Source organism: Cervus elaphus, chromosome 14 (genome assembly GCF_910594005.1).
Source record: "Cervus elaphus chromosome 14, mCerEla1.1, whole genome shotgun sequence".
NCBI classification, from domain to species: domain Eukaryota; kingdom Metazoa; phylum Chordata; class Mammalia; order Artiodactyla; family Cervidae; genus Cervus; species Cervus elaphus.
The window spans coordinates 35,729,845-35,752,875 of record NC_057828.1 but is presented as its reverse complement, the minus strand read 5'-3'; the positions used below and the strand labels follow the sequence as shown (position 1 = coordinate 35,752,875).

The window sequence follows — 23,031 nt, the reverse complement described above, 5'->3', positions numbered from 1 at the left end:
AATTTTGTTTATCTTCTCAAAGAACCAGCTTTCAGTTTTATTCATTTTTACTATTGTTTTTTAATTTCTTTTTCATTTATTTCTGCTCAGATCTTTATGATTACTTTCCTTCTATTAATTTTGGGGGGTTTTTGTTCTTCTTTTTCCAATTGTTTTAGGTGTAAAGTTAGGTTGTCTATTTGATGTTTTTCTTGTTTCTTGAGGTAGGATTGTATTGCTATATACTTCCCTCTTAGAACTGCTTTTGCTGCATCCCATAGGTTTTGAGTTGTTGTGTTTTCACTGTCATTTGTTTCTAGAAATTTTTTTATTTCCCTTTTGATTTCTTCAGTAACCTGTTGGTTATTTAGAAATGTGCTGTTTAATCTCCATGTGTTTGTGTTTCTTACAGTTTTTTTCTTGTAATTGATGTCTAGTCTCATGGTGTTGTGGTCAGAGAATATGCTTGATATGATTTCAATTTTCTTAAATTTACTGAATTTTGATTTGTGACCCAAGATGTGGACTATCCTGGAAAATGCTCCATGTGCACTTGAGAAGAAAGTGTATTCTTCTGCATTTGAATGGAATGTCCTGAAGATATCAATGAGATCTATCTCATCTAATGTATCATTTAAGACTTGTTTTTTCTTATTAATTTTCTGTTTTGATGATCTGTCCATTGGTGTGAGTGGGGTGTTATTATCTCCTGCTTTTATTGCATTACTGTCAATTTCTCCTTTTATAGCTGTCAGTGTTTGTCTTGTGTATTGAGGTGCTCCTATGTTGGGTACATAGATATTTACAATTGTTATGTCTTCCTCTTGGATTGATCCCTTCATCATTATGTAGTGTCCTTCCTTATCTCTTGTAATCTTCTTTATTTTAAGGTCTATTTTGGTTTAAAGTTTGTGTGCAAACCATGGCTCTGCCACTTCAAACTGAGTGACACTGGTGAAGTCAACTCCTGTCTCTGAGTCTCATTTTCACATTTACAACAAGGGCTAGCAATTACCATAGCTCTCCTACGTGGGAGTTGTTTAATAAGCAGTAACAATTTTTACCTTTCTATGCCAGCCCAGAAGTGCAGACAAAAATAGTGCAATTTTTAGGACAATAAAATATTTATATTACTTGGCATTTTCACAAACATTAAAAACCATGACAGAGGACCCCAGGGATCCATCAGGCATGTTCCTGGGGGTCTCAAGTGTGCCCTCTGTGGTTTTTACCTTTCCATAGTAGGGAATGCAGAAGAGGAGGAGAGACAGTGGTCTTGACACAGCTAACGGCCTTACCAGGTGGAAGTTGATCACCAGTTTAGTAACCATCTCTGAAGCCAGACTGGAAGTCTCATGGCACCTGATGTTGTTAAACTCCTGGGACCAAGGCGAGAATTAACAGACATGAGTAAAAGTGATTCTGCTTGGAGCTGTGTTTCCTATGTGAACTTATTACTTCTTTGAAAATAAAAACATTTCAAACCTTTTCAAGAATACAAAAACAAAAGAATTAGGATGGATGTGTCTTGAGTTTTGTAATTTAAATACTTTCATTAACTTATAAGGGCTTTCCCATGTGTTTGAGCACCAACTATGGGCCCAGCCCTTATAAATTAAGCTGGTGTATAAATGTAAATTATTCACAATCTCTGCCCTTGCAAAACTCACATCCCCATCAGGAAGAAAATCAAATAAACATCTAAGTACAATACAGGGAATAAATCTGTAACATACATATGACAGTGCAGGGCCTGTTGGGAAAATTAAGTACACTTATTAGAAAAAAAATCACAGGTTTCCTCCTTCTGTTTTGAGTTTTATAGCAGTGAACCCACACTGATGTAAATAACCTGTGAGTCAAAGTTGTCATTATCCTATGTTGTGGCTTTAGGATACTTAACATATTTACTACATTCATACATGTGACTAAAAACACTTTTTTTTTTTGTCCTGTCAGGTAAAATTTTACAAAAAATCAAATTTTTTCCACAGGTTAGAGAAAAACTACATTAATTTGAAACCTCATGCTATTCCTTGAGAGATATATACCCTTTACAGGAAAAGTGAGGAGAAGCATTGACTAAACAGGACACTTAAAAGGAAGAAGGCTATGAGTAGACTTTCTCATAAATATCAAGCAAAATTTTCTAACACAGAAAGAATCCACTATTATATAAAATATGTATTTTCTTTGCTGACATATTATAGTTAAATTTTCACAAGCATTCTTTATAGAATGTTCACTGATATGTGAAATAAGGCTGCACAAGACAGACGAAAATAGGCCATCCATGGCAGGAGCCCAAACTTTGACTAAAACCGAGTAAATTGTAGAGAGGCAAGAGAGCGATAACGTGATGGAGAGTAGAAGTTCTGTCAACACTTTCAATAATGGATCAGCACGGAAACTGTCAAGGTCACGAAAAAGAAGCAAAGACCAAGGCACTGCTGAAGACCTGAGCCAGCTAAGAGGCTGTGACTAAATGCAATGTCAGTCAGGATTGCTTCCTGGAACAGAAAGTCATGAATGGAAAAGCTGGTGAAATCCAAGTAAAGTCTGAAACTTCGTTATGTTAACAAGGTTGAAAACTAAGTGAAGAGGGTAAGAATTCTCTGTACTATCTTTGTACCTTTTAAAATAATTCTAAGACTCTTCCAAAATAATACAAAGTTGTTTTTTTTTTAATGGATCAGTAACAATTATGAGAGGAAAATAACACTTTCTCCTTCAGCTACTCAGAAAGACAAAAACTCAGTTCATTCATTCATCTCTCTGTGTGTCACTTATTAACTGCCAATGCACTAATTACTGTTACAGGCACTAGACACACAGGAGTGAATTAAACAAAAATTGTGTTCTCTTGGAGCATGCATTTTAGTTGAGGGAGAGGTTATAGACAATATACTGTGCTATGCTTAGTCTATGAGTCATATCTGACTCTTTGTGACCCCATGGACTGTAGCCCGCCAGGCTCCTCTGTCCATGGGATTCTCCAGGCAAGAATACTGGAGTGGGTTGCCTTGTCCTCCTCCAGGGGATCTTCCCAACCCAGGGATCAAATCCTGATCTCCCACATCGCAGGTGTATTATTTACCAACTGAGACACCAGGGAAGCCCAGGCAATATATTAGTCAGTAAATAAATAAGTGCATGTCAGGGGATGATAAATACTACAAAGAATGTAAATGTCAATCCCTGAAAAGTAATAGGGCATGAGTGGCTATCTCAGAGGGTGTGCAGAGAAGGTCTATCTGAGGAACTGAAATCTGAGCTGAATGCAATGAAGGAATGCACCAGCATGATAATTGGGGAAGAATGGTCTCAGATGAAGAAACAGTGATGCAAAGGCCTGGTACCCAGTGTGTGTCTGGAGTCTTAAAAATTTGTTAAAAAGCATCTGTTATAATCCACATGATCGTAACGTGTATTTTTGTTTTAGTTAAGACAAACATTATTTGAGCCTTTGAGGTATTCTCACTACTGTGTTAGTTGTTTGGAGTTAAAAAAAGGTGAAGAGCCATATTTCCTCTCCAAGTAAAATATTCCAATTCTTTCCATTCTTTTAACTTTCTGCCTCCATTTCTTCACCACCACCCAAATAAAGTTGAACCTGAAGCAATGTGGCCTGACTTACATAATGTATCTGAAATAGTTCCAGTTTAAAAAAGGAAATATTATAACTTCACTATTTCCACTTTATTGTTTTATCAAAGATTACTAATGATCACCTAGGCACTGTTAACTCTAAGTTCTATCTTAAAATTCTTAGTCCTACTCACTACTCAGTCCTTCTCTTGCTTGTATCTGCTTTGGAGATGTTTCTACCTGCATAACACAGACAGCATAACATGTACTACTAAGTGTGTTAAAGCTTTATGTACATTATAATTTATTTTATTCATTAGCCCTATGAACTGGGTGTTACTAGCTGCACCTTACAGGAATGAAAAACTGAATCTCAGAAAGACTACCCAACTTGTTAAGATTTCATATGTAGTAACTAGTGATTTTTTTTTTTTTGGCTTCTCTGAATCTTAGTTGTGGCATGTGGGATCTTTAGTTATGGCATACAAACTCCTAGTTGCAGCATGTGGCATTTAGTTCCCTAACCAGGGACCAAACTTGGGCCTCCTGCATTGGGGGCGTGGAGTCTTCAACACTGAACCACCAGGGAAGTCCTGAGAACAGAAATCGAAACACCTGCCCACCAAGTTCTAAAAACCCATTCTTTTTACCATTTCTTCCTACTAGCTCTGACCTGTGCTCACACCTTCCTCCCAGAAATCTTTGTGAAAAGACTCCTATCTAGGCCTGAACTCTCAAGAATTTCCACCTTTTAGCCAGCACTGTTTAACATTCAAAACTCTAAAAAATACTATATATCATCTTCCCACATTTACATCTCTTCAACTAGTCTTAATTCTGTCAACTTTATTATTGGATTGACCAAAAATCCCTTCAGTCTAAGTAAAAATAAGAGACACACTTTTCATTTTCACTGAGAACTTTATTGAATAATGAAATGACTGTTTTGTCCCACTGTCTTCTGACACTTCCCAGGCAATTTCATAATTCCATCTTCCCAAAACTTTTTATTTTTTTGAGCAAAGAACAGTTCCAGGTGCCTTTTACAGTCTTCCAGGGAATTGAAATTTTTTCCATTAAGAATTTTTGAAGATTGAAATAAATGGATAACCAAAGGTGCAATGTCTGGTGAACACTACACACACACACACACACACACAGATATGTATAGATAATATATAAGATCTAAAATTTGTATATATGCATTATGTATATGTATACATACATGTATTATATGTGTGTATATATACTTGTGCATATATATAAAATTAAAACATTTACACATTTCTTCATTTCAAATTTGGCAGAAATTCTTTTCTTATTCAGAGAAAATCCAACAGACCCTACCCTCATAGTTGGCATAGGAGGCCCTCTTAGAATTGATTGTAAGGTTAGACTGTGTTATATTTTTCTGGGAGGAAAGAGCAGCTCTTGCTGCACTCCATCCATGTTTTGTCTCTAATAAAGCTCCAGGGTCATTCTCTGTTTATTCAAAGGGTATTTCCTTCTCTCCAGTTTGCCTTGCTTAGAAGTATTATAATGAAAAGCTTGAGGCAGCTCTCTAGTCACAGGTCTGATATGGACTCACTAGAGACAGCAATTCCATATTTGCAGCCCTGGGTTTTGTATCTTTAAAACCAAGACTAGAGCAACAGTCATCTCATAACTTAACATGGTTCTTGATAGCATTCTCCCTGAAGAACTCAATATCCAGACTTCTAGGAGACAGTTCATAATCTCTCTCAACGGATTTGTGTTCCAGGTAAGGAAGACATTCATAACATTTGGTCATTGCTTGTTACCGTTGGAAGTTTATTAGGATCCCCAGCTCAATGAACTCTACCCCAAAGTAGAGGAAGGACCCAAATGACCTCCTCAAACTTGTGGTCACTGTCCTGAGACAAAGCATTGAAGAACAGGAACAGAGCACTGGCTTATCCAGGCTCTACAAGTTGCCTGCTGGGTAAACAGCCCGCGGAGGGTGGTCACAAATAATTTGGATTTTCAAGTTAAAGTTGTTGCTGTTGTTCAGTCGCTCAGTTGTGTCTGACTCTTTGTGACCCATGTGGACTGCAGCACGCCACGCTTCCCTCTCCATCACCATCTCCCAGTGTGGAGTGTTAGCTTCATACCTCCCTTTTCTTGCATCTTCACAAGGAAAAGCTCCATGCTGGCCCCACTCAATCTGTCTAGCACATTTCACTACCTAGTGCCTTCTGATTTTTGTGGAGTCACACAGTTCAAGAAAAAAAATCTACAAACAATAAATGCTGGAGGGGATATGGAGAAAAGAGAACCCCCCTACACTGTTGGTGAGAACGTAAATTGGTACAGCCTCTATGCAGAACAGTACAGAGGTTCCTTAAAAAACTAAAAACAGAACTACCATATGACTTAGCAATCCCACTAGTAGGCATATGCCTGTAAAAAACCTAATAAAAAACCAATGTTCACGGCCACACTATTTACAACAGTCAGAACATGGAAGCAAACTAAATGTCCATTGACAGAGGAATGGATAAAGATGTGGTATATACAATGAAATATTACTCAGCCATAAAAAAGAACAAAATAACGCCATTTGCAGCAACACTGATGGATCCAGAGATGGTCATATTGAGTGAAATCAGACACAGAAAGAAAATATCATACGATATCACTTGTATGTAGAGTCCAAAAAAGGGTACAAAAGAACTTAATTCACAAAACGGAAGCAGAGTCACAGATGTAGAGAACTTACAGTTACTAGGGGGTAAGGAGGGGGACAGATAAATTGGGAGGCTGCAGATGACAGACACATTTCTGTATATAAAATAGATATCTGATAAGAACCTACTATATAGCACAGGGAACTCTACTCCATACTCTGTAATGGCCTATATGGGAAAAGACTCTTAAAAAAGAGTGGGCGTATATGTGTGTATAACTGATTCACTTTGTTGTACACCTGAAAGTAACACAACATTGTAAATCAAATATACTTCAGTAAAAGAGAGGGAGAGGCTATAGGTCTTACTACAGCAAAGAGCAGAACTGAGGAAAAACGTGGAGGTTCAAAGTCTGATCACAAAATGTTCCCAAAAACCCAAACAAAAAGTATTTAACTGAATCATTTGTTGAGCAGTATGCACTTTTAAGAAACTAGGGAGAGAGCAATGTAAATAATCCACTGGGAGGGTAAAGGAGAATGCGATTACTCCATCTGATATCATCAACTGAACTGATTTTTAGTTTCTATTATCTGTTTCCCTACTCTCGAATAGAAGGTCTGTGAAGGCAATCATTTATTTCTGTTTATCTACAGTAACTTCAGTGCCTCGTACACAGTTGTTGAATAAATATGATCTGGGGTATTTTTCTGAAGAAAAACAGGATGGATAACTATTTTGAAGTCATAGACCATTTGGATTGGGAGAGATTTCTTGGATATTAAGATGCTTTCCTCCTGTAGATCAGAAGACAAACACATTTTTAGCTAGTGAGGAAAGGGTCTGGATTCCAAGCATCTATTTACCTTTCAAAAGTTAAGATCCTATCAGGCAGAGACATAGATGACAAGCAAAATCAAAGACACACAAAGGAAGCAAACACACAGACATTTTAAAGTACAGTTTATCCAGGAAATAAAGATTATTAATTTAGAAGGAAGAAAATTTTGTGTAGGGAGAAGGGAAGGGGAAAATGCAAGTATGACACAGCCCTTTACTAGGGCTCAGTCAAGTGAGGGAAGCTTTATGAAGAGTTCAGTGGAACTGAAGAATGGAAGGAATGTGTGTAAGCAGGAAGGAAGGGGAGGAAGAAGCAAGCACATAGAGTGATGAAAAAGCTCCAGATTGTCTCAGGGTGGAGAGTCTGTATCAGCTGCACACAGACACATAAGGAAAGAGCCAGATTATGGAGAGCCTAAAAAAGCTGAGAGTGTAACAGTAACGGGGAGATATTTAAGACTCTTGGGCACAAATGAGTTCAAATGGATAGTTCTTAAATTTAAGATTTTTTAGAATTTCTTTGTTCCCCGAATATATCAGTTATAAAGCTTCCTGATGATTCCATGCCAGCAACAAAGAAAGGCTGCGCATATGTAAGTATCTATGTGTGCGTGTGTGCTAAGTGGCTTCAGTCATGTCGGACTCTTTGTGACCCTATGGACTGAGCCCATCAGACTCCTCTGTCCATGGGACTGTCGTGCCCTCCTCCAGGGGATCTTTCTGACCCAGATATTAAACTCACGTCTCATGCCTCCTGTGTTGGCAGACAGGTTCTTTACCACTAATGTCCCCCATGGGGCGCCCCGGCTATAGTCCATGGGGTCGCGAAGAGTCGACCAGGCTTCTCTGTCGATGGAATTCTCCAGGCAAGAATACTGCAGTTGCCATTCCCTTTCCCAGGGGATCTTTCTGACCCAGGAATCGAATACATATATAAATATCTATCTATATATACATTAGATTATTAAGCTAAGAGAATTGTATTTACTATAATTTGCTAAGAAAATATTTTCTTCTTTAGCTCAAAAGAGTGTGAGTTTTACAGTTATCACATATTAAGTAAACTGAAGAACGTTTTTTACTTAACCTTAGAAAATGATATAGAGTTATTTGATAAACTGATGAAGTATTAGCAATTCAGATGATAGAATAAATTATGTACAATCAACTGCATAAAGTTCCAGAAACACTTTATTTAAAAATGGAGTTGTAAATGCATAACAAAATAACATAAGTAATAAAGGTAACAAAAATAAATAAGGAGAATAATGTATTCATACAAAATAAAAATAACATAGTAAAAGGCCAAATGTTTGTAATTGAACAAAACTGTGTAAACACTTAAATGATAATGTAAGTAGAACAGATGCTAATATTTTCCTAAACAACTCCTTACCTTCTACTTCCATGTTGATATCATCAGTACCCAAACATTAAACAAAGATGAAACAGTGGTGATTAATTTTTTCTACTCTTTCTTCAAATGGATCAACCCTGTTTTAACATTTCATTTATTCCTTCAAAGCAACTGTATCTTTCCATTCATGTTCTTTAAAACCATTTTTTCAGTCTTCCTTTATTAGACAGAATGGGGAATTTAGCTTTACAAGAACAGTTCATTTACTTTTTTTAAATTAAAAAAAAATAATGAGATCCATTATACAACAGACTTTTGTTTATATGTCTCTAAAAACAGGTTTTGTTTTGTTTTTTTTGCATCTTTATTAACTGGCCCAACAGTACAGGATTTTTAAAAATCCTGTAAACTTTTGAATTGAACAGTTACTTTCTTAAAACAAATGTAGCATAGGATTATTGCTGAAATATTAAAGACTATTTCATGAAAGTTGCAGCTTTAACCGTTATAAACTGATGGGATCAAGGGTTTCAAAAATCCAGGTCTAATAATATTTAACTGAATTAAGAATTATCCAAAATTATAGTGTTCTGGAAACATAAAGATAATTACTTTCTTTTTAAACTTATCCAAATGTGAACTTACTGAAAAGAGAAAAAACAAGTTAATAGAAGATACTTTTCATAAGCTTCCTGTTTAGCATAGGCCCAAAGCCTTGGTCGTCATCTTGTAGGGTCCTTATAAATGTATACGACTGAGACAGGATTTACTACTGGGTCCTACAGGGAAACACACAGAAGCAATTCATTGCTTGGGAGTGAAACTATCTACTAATCTTATGACTACTGGTTCTCCAAGTTTCCTAATGCCCAAAATTTTAATTTCATGATCATTTCAAGGGAAAAATTTTTTCAACTGTCACATATAAACTTGGTAACACAGGACCTGTATACATGTTCTTAGTTTTAAAAATAGACTCCACCTATAACCTATCCGTCTAGTTTAATCCTTCTACTTATCATTTGCCCTAAAATGAGACAAAAATCTTACTTTCACTAAAAAAAAAAAAAAAAAAAAGGGAAAAAAGTGCCAAATTGATCTTTTTGAAAGTGGAGTAAAACACTGTGGGGTTAAAACAAATACAATTATCAATCTCCTATATACAAAAAATGATGGTTAGTCCTTATTTATTTATAGATATGTCCACCTACCACTCCCAGCAAATCTTAGTGCAAACATAATAGTTCATTTCCATAAACCCTAAGACAATTTACGCAGCAACAAAGTTATATAAATCACATATATGTTGGAAAATCTTAGAACACAAGAAGGACTGTTCTGAAAGGTCAGTTTGACTGTGGAGAGCAATATGTCATTGTATCCAATGGTAATGAATACTAATATAAATCCTATTATTAAGAAGCAAATATAAGTGTGTTTAACAAATCTGTACAGACGAAGAGCAAGTCCATTTCAGGGAGCAGCTTGGCACAGGAGACATGGGGGTCAGAAAGGTTGGGTATTTAGTTTGCTTGTAGGTCACAGCATGGCTTAAAGAAAAAAAAACAAAGATCTATGAAGGGAAAGGATGCAATTATCTAATTCAATTTGAAAATCATAAAAACCACAAAATGTGAAACTTTCACCATCTAATTTTTCCTCTATGTGCATTAAATGGTCATCTCAATGGTTCGAAAGGATTACTATGGCTCCACGTTATAGATAAAAAATAAATAAATAAAATTAAGAAGACAGAGATAACAAGATTGCAGTTGACCAAGCTGTCTTATTTTCTCTAAAAGTCAACACTATGCTGTTTCCAATAATTCTAGTCATTCCACAGGTTATTTTAACAAGCAAGAGAAAGTCATTCCTGTACTGTAACGTCCTCCTCTTCCCCTTCGGGGTTGAACCTATTGAAATGTATACTGAAATCAGCCTCAGACTCGGCATTCTCAAATTCGGCTGAGACTGCACCAGCAGCAGGATGAAGAACCCTAGCTTCTGGTTGGCAAAGTGTCGGTGTCTGACCCGGGCTGCCGTGGTCATTCACTGGACTGGACTTCTGTTTTGGTGGAGATGGCAAGATAGCACTGGGAAATCCCATGTTGTTCAGAGCCTCCAAAGTTCCATCCGGGTCGATCATAGCATTGATAGCTGAAAGAAAGGAAAGGAATAGAGGGATGCAGCTAAATTTGGATATGAATATTGCTTATGATTTGGATAATATTTTAATTACTAATGCTTATATAAGCTTTAATTTGCTTAGTCCTTCCAATTCTGTATTTAAAACCCCACTTTCAGTAATTCTGGGGCTCATCTATATCGTAGATTATAAAAACCTGAAAGCTTTCTATGGTCCCTTGAGTAGGCTATTTACAGGCATCTGAACCTGCTGGAAGACTAGGATTTGGAGATGTGGAATTCAGGAAAGGTCTCTTTGAAATATGCTTTAATCATTATAAGAGGATGATGAAAATACTGGTTAGGACTGAAAGAAACTACTCCTGGCTTTATTTATTACTCAAATAATTGGGATTAGTTGCTAAGCTGGGGTTCAGAGTAACATGAAAGTTGAGGAGGCAAACAGCACACTCTGAAGCGACCATAACATGTTGTCATTCATCCTGGTGAGCGTGCTAGGGTATTTGTTATGCACAAGTACATCTTTATGGACCACTGAGTCATAAAAATCCCTCACAGCCTAGATATTCATATTCCATGGCAGGCCAAGCAGACCTTGCATTCTCCATGGCAAGGGCCAGATAAAGACCAGCTCTCAATCCAAAAGATCCTTGAGCGGACAAGGGAAAGTTTTTGGCAGTGATTTTCAACGTGGTATTGGGTAGAGAGGGGAGCTGAGGAAAAGAAGCATCACAGATAGAAGAATTATTTAAGAGGTCCTTTTAAAAGCATACTCCCTTTTGCCAGCTAACAATCATGTAAACAAGCCACTTTGCCTCATGGGGATATACGCTTAGGTGTGCTGAGGCTGAGAAAAGATTCAGAACCACTTAGCCAGGACCAACACATCATGCCTATGATAATTCAAACAAAGACTGAGTAAAATTAGAACCTACTCTGGGATCTGCCTGTTTTACCACTGGGGACTTCTAGGTCAAAATACACATAGGCATAAGTGCGTAATTACAGATCTGACACACACCAAAAACAATGTCCCTGTTAAAGTTTAGGAGGCCAACAGTCTCTTTTTCTTCTCTACTCCCTCTTCTGGTCCCTATGTCCAATGTGCACGTGTTTCTTATGGTACATCCAAATGATTATTATGACTTATAAAACCATTATTACTTCACATGGGTTGTACCACAAATATAATTTAAGAATTATCAAGTCAAGTAAACAATGCTAATTGTCAACAAGCATTTTCAGCTGCATATACACATTTCAATATATTATTTTACATATTTTTCATATACTATAATTTATAAATATATATACAAATAATAGATACTATATAGTATAGATATATAATATAATCTATATTGTATCTACCATATAGATACAAATAATAGATACTATGTAATACTATGAATTGTATTTTTAATTATTTATACTGTCTTTTTATGAGTAATTTAAATATGTAGAACTTTATATCTTTATTCATACATCATTACACTTAATCAAATAGTGTTCAAATTAATAGTATTTTAGAAATATCACTTAGGATGTACTTGCTCTAAAATTGTTAGCTCTTGATACCTAATCAGTAGTAAATTTACCTTGTAGCTGCTTTTCAACTCTTTTTAGCTCCTGTAAGATAGACGAAATCTCCTGTAGGGAAAACAATGACAAGAATTAGCTTACTTTAATTAAAACATTTTTATTTGATAAGCAACAAACTTTACACTAATTTTATTTGATATCCTTAATGTTACTGACATGGCCCCAATCTGTAGCAACAGGATATGAGATAATTATGATGTTCAGTAAAAAGACTTGAATTTTAAAATCTTTAATACTGAAACAGAATTCTTTTCAGTGAGATAGTAATAGAAGATGAAAAGTTAGATAATAATACTGTATATGTAAAGATATATTGATCAATCTTCCAACAACTGTAAAAAGCACTTAAGGATTGTCTATGGAAAATGTACAAACTGCAACCTCAATTTTAGGATGATTTCCTGAATAATAAAAACCAGTACAAATTCTGGAGAGATAAGCAATCTGTTAAGTAAACAGAAATGATTCATGTCAACTTATATTTGAGTTTGCTCTTATTTCAAAATTGCTTATTTATAACATATAATTATACGAACAAGAGTGTATTAATAGTGAGAAACATAAAAGGTTCCTCCACACCCTGTACAACTTTGAAGCAGTCAACACTTTAAAACCCTGTGACAGAAAAGAGAAAGCATAAAAGGCCCCAAATTCGTGCTCTTATATCTTCTTTTATAAATGAAATCAATGAACAGTTAAAAAATCAGCATATCATTCCCTGAACATAAAACCTTTAAAAAAAATGTTTTAATATTCAAGAAAAATTACCATACCATGCTTGAGGTTTTCACAATAGGGACTTCACTTTCAGCTCTTAACTTGCTTTCTATTTCATCCCAATTCCGATCTTTGTCTTTAAATAATATTCTATAAATAAAAAAATTAGCTTTTTATATTTCATATTTTAAAAAATCACATTTTTAATGATAACACAAAAACAACATATCTTTTCAAAGCTAAACAAGAATTAAAAATACCACTAAGTGTTACATGAACTGTGAATTAAACACTGAGCCAATATTAACAATAAACTCATTTATGTGATAGATCTGTACTAAAACAGTAACTGACTAGCTACAAATAGACACATAAAAACCCTTTAGTATTTATCTCATTCTTTATTGAGAATCAAATATAAAACAAATGTAGATGACAATATAACCCCAAAATTTTATCTAATATTTTTATATAACCACCTTTTATAACAAAAATACAACTTGTTTCATACAGTACATATGCAGTACAAATATAAGATGAATTTAAGATGAAAACAGGTTGAATTAAGTATAAGCAATTGAGTTTGTTAGGACCTCTTTAAACAGGAAAAGGCTTCTTAGTAATTGATCAAAGTGTGTACGTAATTTCAAAGGTTGAAAATTATAATAGAATACTTATGCTTCTTTTCTTTAAAAATGCTAATTCATGTTAATATATTTTACATAATAACCTGTTAAGAGTTAAGAAACTATCCTTTTGACAAAAACAATTGCCAATAAAGATCCTATGCTCGAAATTAATTTCAGGCATCTTATAAAATAAAGCATCACAAAATTCTGACTTATCTTTCAAATGTGGTATCTCTCTCTCCAATCTAGAAGACATGACCCAGCAGCTTTAGAGAGCTGTAAATACTAAGTATCTTTTTAGTTTCTATTTGAATTTCTTCATTGGGCTGGAAATCTAGTTTAACGGCCTTATACAATAACCAATATTGTACAAGAAGGTAAAGTATTACTATTAGAAGTTGATCAGTATTTAAGTAGTAAACTAGATTACATTTTTATTTGTATTTCTTCAAAATTCAAAATGCCAGGTTCAACTTATTTAAAAACATGAAATTCATCAATATCAAGTCAATACCAAATTCATCATGTCAAATTACAAGTCTGGAACATCTACAATTACAAATAATCATGCTTCAAAAGGTAACGATGGATCTAGAATCCTAGAAGAGAATACTCTTCTGATCTACTGTTAAAATTTCTACACCCCAAAGACTAAATATCCTTGCTAGCTATCTAGGAGCTGTTATCCTAATGACTGTGAAATTAAGGCCTGAGAAATTACTGTGTGCTCTCTAAGAGAGTCCTTAGAGCATTAGGATTGGTGAAAGTAAGAAAACAATGATTATTTAATGTGTCTGTGCTTAGCCATCCTGAAAACTCGGTGAATTTTGCCAGAAGATGGTTACTGAGTACAATGTTAGTGCTTTTTCGCTTTTTCAAATTGTTAAACCATACATATTTCATCTTTGGTAAAAATGCTACCTGAGACTCCCAAATCACACACACACACACACACACACACACACACACACATCCCAGAAGTTCTAAGCCACTAAAGGGATAAAAAATTTAAAGACAATTTGTAAAGACTGTGCTGCAGGTTTATAAAGCCAATCGTAATTTTGGCTTCATGGAGTGAAGTGTAATACTTAAACACTAAGCAAGCAGAAAACTACATCAAGAAATCAGGCCAGATCATAATGGTTAGAATTTAAATGGTTTTTGTGCAAAGGTCATTACAGATCTTTCAGAAACAATCAGGGCTTTCAACCGATCTTCATATTACATAATGAATTCAAAAGAGTAGTCAGACTAAACAGCAGCATGAAAATATACTGAATTCCAAAACTAAATTCATTCAATAATTTAACTATGAAGATAAAACTCCTTTTTGATAAAGTAGTCGGTTTAGGTAAAGAAGAGTCTTAGGCACATATTCTAAGACCCCCACAATCTATTCTCTAGCACTGGCCCCCAATTCATGCAAATCCGGGGTTGGAAACTGGGAGTTGACCAATGCAGGGCCACACTGAACACCCTGAGGGGGGCACTTTCACATGGAATCCAAGGATCTATAGAAAGTATTAGAATAACTTACAGCATAGTTTTAGACAGGTCTGGATAGGCATTTCAGTTTATAACTCCTGGTGCAGACCTAAAGACCAGTCATTTTTCAAACTATTCTAGTACTATCTGTGTAAAAGGCTCAGGCCTCTATTCTTTAGATTTTGCTCACCAAAAATTATATCTAGCTTTGAATATTACTTCCTCCACAAATCCCTGACAGTCCGGGGTGAAGGTGATCCTTTCTCTGTTCTTACCTCTAACTGGGCACTAATCTATCATGTGCTCTCCTGTACCACAGTTACCTGTACATACGCTGTCCTTCGCCGACCAGATGTAAGACCATAACAGTGGGCAGCATGTTTTATCTTTCTTATTCTCTCTCACAGAGCCTGCCAGTGCTTTACACACAGCAAAACTCAACACTCAAACTGAAGGCAACAAATTAACATTAAAAAAATATTAATTTTTTATACTTTCGAAATTCTGTCAAATTTCTGAGACAACAAAATCAACCAACCAACTAACCATCAATGTGTTCAATGGTCACAATTTTATTTAAATGTCTAAGCTACAATTTTTTTTTTCTAGAGGAAACTAGGGATGAGTTAATTCAGTGCAGATTGAGAAAGATACTCTGTGGTAAGGAATTATCAACAGGAGAGAATGGTGTAAGGCAGGTACTCTATGAAGATCTACTGAATGCATAAATGACTGGATGAGGGCTCATTTACTGGGGAAAAAAAGGCACATATTTCAGCAGGTAGGATGAAATAATAGGGGATTCCCATCTGTAGGTAAGGAGGCCTCAAGCTTTTCCTGCTGCTAGGTCACATGACCACATGAGGAGACTTACATGGTGTCTTTATGGATAATACTGGTGTATTAAACAAACCAATCCCCCAAACCAATGAAATTGAAAAAATTTGAAAATTAAATCTCAGGCAAAGTGCTATTATCAGCCACATTGGGTTTTTTCCTCCTTAATTTTATGTTTTCCTAAGTGGCATGTGTATGTCCTGAGAGAGAGACAAGATAATCAGGGAAATGAAAATAAAATATTAAAACTCTTTATATATATACACACACACACACATATATATTTTAAAGCCACGCATTTGAGGTATTAACTTCCTATGGCTTTTTTACGATAAAGTCCAAACTCCTTAAACAAGTTCTGCCCAAACTGGTCCTTCCTTATCTCTCCAATGTCATGTCTCATTATCCTCTAGCCCACTCACTTCACCTACTTTTTGACTAATGCCATGTAAAATTTAGCTATATAGGTCATCCTTCAAAATATACTAGAAAGGAAAGTAATCTGCTTTTATAGAAGCAAGGATATCTGAGTACACAGTACCTGATCTTTCCAGCTGTTTTATCTATAGACTGTCTTATCTTCTTAGAGAACTGAAAGACGGATGAGAGCAACAGGTTATCTCCCATGACCTGAAACATGGAAAGGGAAGAAAAGACATTAAAATACTACCACTACCTCAGATAAGCACCAAGAATGGTCACAACTCACTATATTTAGGGGCATTTCATATTTATGCTAATTTTAATAAAACTTGATAAAGGATTTAATTAAGAGTACTGTGTAACTACACTGAGAATGAGAAATAAAAATTGAGAAAGGAATTCTTGTTAAATAAGTTGTCACATTTCCATATTATTTTCATCATATAACTTTCAAAAGACAACCCATGTTATCTAATTTTTAATTACTATCATGATTCTGTCTCTCATGCTTCCAATTCAAATTATCATAATTGGGAGAATATAAGTAACTTAGAACAATAATTTGTCATCTATTCTTTCAACAAATAAGATGAACAAAGAGATCAAGAAGATTACAATCCTTGTTCTCCACAGTGGGACAGATAAGTTTTTAAAATGTATACAAAATAGTAAGTTTATTTTTTAAGATTTTTTTTAATGTGGACCATTTTTCTAATAGTCTTTATTGAATTTGCTAAGACTACTGCTTCTGTTTTATGCCTTGGTTTTTTGGCCATGAGGCATGTGGGATCCTAGCTCCCCAACAGGGATCGAACCCATACCCTCTCTGCATCAGAAGGCAGTCTTAACCACTAGACCACTAGGGAAGTCCCCAAGAATAAGTTTTTATGTTGGGAGTTGTTACCATTCCAGCTGAAGTTTATGGGCAAAAGCAAGGGTTGGCAAACTTCTGTAAAGGGCAAGAGAGTGAAGACTGGGGCCAATGTGGTCTCTGTTACAACTACTCACCTCTCTCACCATAGCAAGAGAGGCTATATTACAGCAAAAGGAGCTGCAGCTAATAAAACTCTATTTACAAAATCAGGTGGGAGGCTGAATTTGGCCTGCATCCTAAAAATAGATATGGGTTCCAAAATCAGTTCCATGTATTGTCAGTAGCGGTGGTGAAAGTAAAGTCCAATGTGGTAAAGAACAAAACCCCATAGGAATCTGGAATGTTAGGTCCATGAATCAAGGTAAATTGGACATAGTTAAGCAGGAGGTGGCAAGAGTGAACATCGGAATCTTAGCGATCAGTGAACTAAAATGGATGAGAATGGGCATATTTAATTCAGATGATCATTAAATCTAATACTGTGCGCAAGAACCCCTTAGAAGAGATGGAGTAGCCCTCAAAGTCAGCAAGAGTCCGAAATGCACTAGTGGGTGCAATCTCAAACATGACAGAATAATCTCAGTTCATTTCCAAGGCAACCATTCAGCATCACAGTAATCCAAGTCTACGCCTGAACCACTAATTTTGAAGAAGCTGAAGTTTGAACAGTTCTATGAAGACCTATAACATCTTCTAGAACTAACATCCTTTTCATCATAGCTAACTGGTATGCAAAAGTAGGAAGTTAAGAGATATCTGGAATACAGGTAAGTTTGGCCTTGGAGTACAAAATGAAGCAGGGTAAAAGCCAACAGTTTTGTCAAAAGAACACATTGGTCATAGTAAACACCCTCTTCCAACAACACAAGAGACGTCTCTACACAAGGACATCATCAAATGGTCAGTACTGAAAATGGACTGGTCATATTCTTTGCAGCAAACGATGGAGAAGCTCTATACAATCAGCAAAAACAAGACTCGGAGCTGACTGCGGCTCAGATCATGACCTTCTTACTGCAAAATTCAGGCTTAAATTGAAGAAACTAGGGAAAACCACTAGGCCATTCAGGTATGACCTAAATAAAATCTCTTATGATTATACAGTAGAGGTGACAAATAGATTCAAGGGATTAGATTTGGTAGATAGAGTGCCTCTACCAGATGGAGGTTAGTAACATTGTAGAGGAGGTGGTGACCAAAACCATCACAAAGAAAAGAAACACAAGGCAAAGTGGTTGTCTGAGGAGGCTTTACAAATAGCAGAGGAAAGAAAAGAAGCAAAAGGTAAGGGAGAAAGGGAAAGATATACCCAACTGAATGCAGAGTTCCAGAGATTAGCAAGGAAAGATAAGAAGGCCTTCTTAAATCAACAGTGTAAAGAAATAGAGGAAAACAAAAGAATGGGAAATAGTGGAGATGGCTTCAAGAAAACTGGAGATATCAAGGGAACATTTCATGCAAGGATGGGCATGATAAAGGACAGAAACAGAAAGAACCTAAGAGAAGCAGAAGCGATTAAGAAGTGGCAAGGATACACAGAAGAACCATACAAAAAAAGGTCTTAATGACTGGAATAACTGGGATGCTGTGGTCACTCACCTAGAAGCCAAACATGCTGGAGTGTGAAGTTGAGTGCACCTTAGGAAGCATTAATATGAACAAAGCTAGTGGAGATAATAGAATTTCAGCTGAGCTATTTAAAATCCTAAAAAATGATGCTGTGAGTGATGCACTCAATATGTCAGCAAATTTGTAAAATTCATCAGTGGCCACAGGACTGAAAAGGTCAGTTTTCATTCCAATTCCAAAGAAGGGCTATGCCAAAGGTTGTTCAAATTACTGTACAATTGCACTCATTTCACATGCAGGCAAGGTTATAATCAAAATTCTCAAGCCAGGCTTCAGCAGTACATGAACCAAGAAGTTCTAGATGGACAAGCTCCATTTAGAAGAGGCAGAGGAACCAGAGATCAAATTGCCAACATCCGCTGGATCATAAAGAAAGCAAAGGGATTTCAGAAATACATTTACTTTTGCTTCACTGACTACGCTAAAATCTTTGACTGTGTGAATCACCACAAACTGTGGAAAATTCTTAAAGACATGGGAATAGCAGACCACCTTACCTGTCTCCTGAGAAACCTGTATGCAGGTCAAGAAGCAACAGCTAGAACCAGACATGAACAAAAGACTGGTTCCAAATTGGGAAAAGGAGTACAACAAGGATGTATATTGTCACCCTGCTTATTTAACTTATATGCAGAGTACATCATGAGAAATGATGGGCTGGATGAATCATAAACTAGAGTCAAGAGTTCCGGGAGAAATATCAACAACCTCAGATATGCAGATGATACCACCCGTATGGCACAAAGCAAAGTGGAACTAAAGAGATTCTTGATGAAAGTGAAAGAGGAGAGTGAAAAAGCTGGCTTAAAGCTCAACATTCAAAAAACTAAGTTCATGGCATCGGGTCTCAACACTGTGGCAAATAGGTGGAGAAAAATGGAAACTGACATATTTTATTTTCTTAGGCTCCAAAATCAATGCAGCCATAAATTCAAAGACTCTTGCTCCTTAGAAGGAAAGCTATGAAAAACTTAGTGTATTAAAAAGCAGAGACATCACTTTGTTGACAAAGGTACATAGAATCAAAGTTATGGTTTTTCTAGTAGTCATGTTTGGATGTGAGATTTGAACCATAAAGAAGGCTGCACACCGATGAATTGATGCTTACAAACTGTGGTGCTCAAGAAGACTCTTGATTGCAATGAGATCAACCCAGTCAATCCTAAAGGAAATCAACCCTGAATACCCATTGGAAGGACTGATGCTGAAGCTGCAATACTTTGGTCACCTGATATAAAGAGCTGACTCACTGGAAAAGACCCTGATGCTGGGAAAGAGTGAGGGCAGGAGAAGAAGGGGGCAACAGAGGATGAGATGATTGGATGGCTTTATCAACTCAATAGACATGAGTTGAGCAAACTCCAGGAGAGAGTGAAGGACAGGGATACCTGGCGTGCTGCAGTCCATGGGGTGGCAAAGAGTCTGACACAACTGAGCAACAACAGAAAGAAACAGCCGACTAATATAATCTGCCTCTAGTCACATGGTTTTTTCCATCCCATCTCCCTGTCTCCCTCCACCCAAGGTAAACAATATTCTGAATCCCATTCATCATTCCCTTGGTTTTCTTCTTATATAATTTGCTATATCTATTTCTGTCCTAAGTATATAACATTATTAATTTGTGACAAAACACATTTTATCCGATCTTTTGAGAATTACTTTCTTCATTTAATGTTCTATTGCTAAAATTCATCCACATGGTGGCATAGGGTAGTTCATTTGTTTTGATCCCTCCATTGATTTTTCAATTTGTGCACATACCAGTTTATACATTCATTTTTCTTCAGATACAAACACTTAAAGACTATTCCCAAGTTTTGTTACTGCCCACAGTGCTACTATGAATATCCTCTTTCAAGACTTTTGCTGTCAGTGAGAATGGGTATACACAAGCAGCAAAACTGCTAGATAATGGGCTACATTTATGTTCAATCTTAGGAAATAATATCAAACTGTTTGCCAAAGTGACTCCACCAATTTAACTTTACTAGCAACAATAAGAAAGCCTATGTATTCACATCTTCTCCTATATTTAATGTTTTAAGACTTTTTAATTTGTTGCCAATTGAATGAATATAAAATAATTTCACTGTAGCCTTGAAAATTATTGCTCTGAATACTCATAAAGTTGAACATCTCTTCATAGGCCTTGAATATTTTCAGTGAAATGCTGCACATGTTTTTTGCAGATTTTTCTTTTGGGCTGTTTTGCCTTTTAAACTGATTGTAGGAGCTCTGATATATTCTGTATTCTAATCTCTTGTTGCCTGTATGTTTCACATAGTCCTTTAATATACTCAAACTTATCAATCTTTTATTTGTAAGTCAAGACTTTTCGAGTCTTTTAAGAAATCATTCTCTGCTGCAGTGCTGAAAGATATTTACCTATATTATACTAAAAATTTTAAAGTTTTGCTTTTGCCCTTTAGGAACTAAATTCATTTAGAGTTAATTATTTGTAATTGATATGATGCCAGGATGAAATTCTATTCTACCCATAAGGACAAGCACTTTTTCCCCAGCCCTATATACTGAACAAAACCAAACAAAACTGTCCTTGTTTTACAAATGTAGTCTTTACAGGACCTGAAGTATGGCTCCAAAAATAATCCAAAGCCCACCAATCCTCTTACCAAACCTTGCCTGTTTATCTTAAGAGGCTTGTAAGTATTAAACAGGAGAATTCTCAGGTGGTGTGAGTGGTAAAGAATCTCCAGTGCAGGAGACACAGGTTCAATCCTTGGGTCAGGAAGATCCCCCGGAGGAGGAAATGGAAAGTCTCTCCAGTATTCTTGCCAGGAAAACCCTATGGACAGAGGAGCCTGGCAGGCTACATACAGTCCATGGCATTGCAGAGACACGACTGAGCACACACACATATATGAACAGTTCTCCTCCTCTTTTTCCAACCAATTGGGCATGCATCCTCTGCCATTTGTTGAAGTTTATAGTTTACTCACTTCATCCCTGCTCCAGGTTCTCCGCCTTGTAATTGTTAAGTGATCAGGAGGCTCTGCTGGTTGAGGTCTTGGGTCACTAGACCGACAGTTGTTTCCTTCTGGTGTTTTTGAATGAACTAATGGAGGGATCTTTCGGAAGTTGAGGCTTTCATCAAAAACACGATCAACTAACTAACAGGACAAAAGCAAATCCTCATGAGCACAGAGTAATTTGGAAAAACACAGATACTGGCATTATAGTTTTTATAGTTAGAAGTTATTCCATTCTCAGGTAGTAACAGAAGCATGATATCTTCAATAAACCAATTACTCTTTCTTTTTGTAAGCACTTCAAAGGTGTCCGTTTTATAAAATAGATGTTCATCTACATAGATTTTCAAAATCCAAAATATATATAATAACTATGTTAAATTTGATTCTTCCATGGATAAAGTTTCCCCCAACGGAAAACATAGATGGTAAATGGGAAAAGCTGAGCCATGTAGATGGACAAGGAGTTCATTTTACTCACATTGCCTTACCAGTGTAAAATAATGTTTCTTTTTCTTTTAGTTTCCTATCTTGTTTTTTCCTTTTTTCCTCCCCAAATTCAGGTGCCAAATTTCTTCAGATACATAAATTACAAATTATAATTAAGTTTACAAAAGAAAAAAAATTTTTTTAATTCACAAAGTATTTTGATCTTAGATAAACTTTTAGCAGTAATGCTACAGAAATGACATATTTCAGTACAAGTGATATACTGCCATCTACAGTGCAAATTATGCACATATAGTACAAAGTAACTCAGGTTTACTGAAGAAGGAATAAACTCTAGTACAGTAATAAGAAATGAAGTCAAAAGGATAAAATGGAATTCTACTTAATGAAATGTTTGAACAATTTTACTGAGTCTGAGTGAATGTACAATCAAGTTAGGTATAATTTAGTTAGACAGCTGAGAAAATAATATCTTCATCATTCAAAATGTACCAGGAAGAATTGTGTATGTCTTGCCACCAAGAAGATCCTTTTGTTTTTCACCAATAAGGACGATTTTTTATACACATTTACAATTGATCAGTGTGGTAACAAAACTACACAGACTGATGAAACATTATTTACCAAATTAGAGAACACATAAAGGGGAAAAAAAACAACAAAATTATGATCATTAAAGAATAAGATTATAAATGTGACAAAAAGCAACTGAAGAAAATTTTAGTAGAAGAGTTTACCAGAATTAAATGTGTCAAAAAGGCTAGCCATTTTTGGCTACTATTGAGAACATTATTTTATAAAATTAAGGAAGTGAAATGAATCAATATTAGGGATTGGC

The 23,031-nt window shown here is 35.8% G+C and overlaps 1 protein-coding gene across 12 annotated transcripts in view; it reads right to left on the bottom strand.

Moving 5' to 3' along the window:
* Positions 1-8,228: 8,228 nt before the first annotated feature.
* The window catches only part of CEP170 (centrosomal protein 170), a 131,149-nt gene continuing 116,346 nt past the window's right edge, over positions 8,229-23,031 (bottom strand). For 11 of the 12 annotated variants that reach the window (XM_043924010.1, XM_043924014.1, XM_043924015.1 and 8 more), the window contains 5 exons: positions 21,714-21,884; positions 16,366-16,454; positions 12,930-13,023; positions 12,153-12,204; positions 8,229-10,569 (listed from right to left, as the gene is read on the bottom strand). In XM_043924010.1, the coding sequence (XP_043779945.1) occupies positions 10,280-10,569; positions 12,153-12,204; positions 12,930-13,023; positions 16,366-16,454; positions 21,714-21,884 (696 nt within the window). In that variant the 3' untranslated portion in view covers positions 8,229-10,279. The remainder of the gene's footprint in view (positions 10,570-12,152; positions 12,205-12,929; positions 13,024-16,365; positions 16,455-21,713; positions 21,885-23,031) is intronic. The other variant, XM_043924011.1, reaches the window with a different exon arrangement.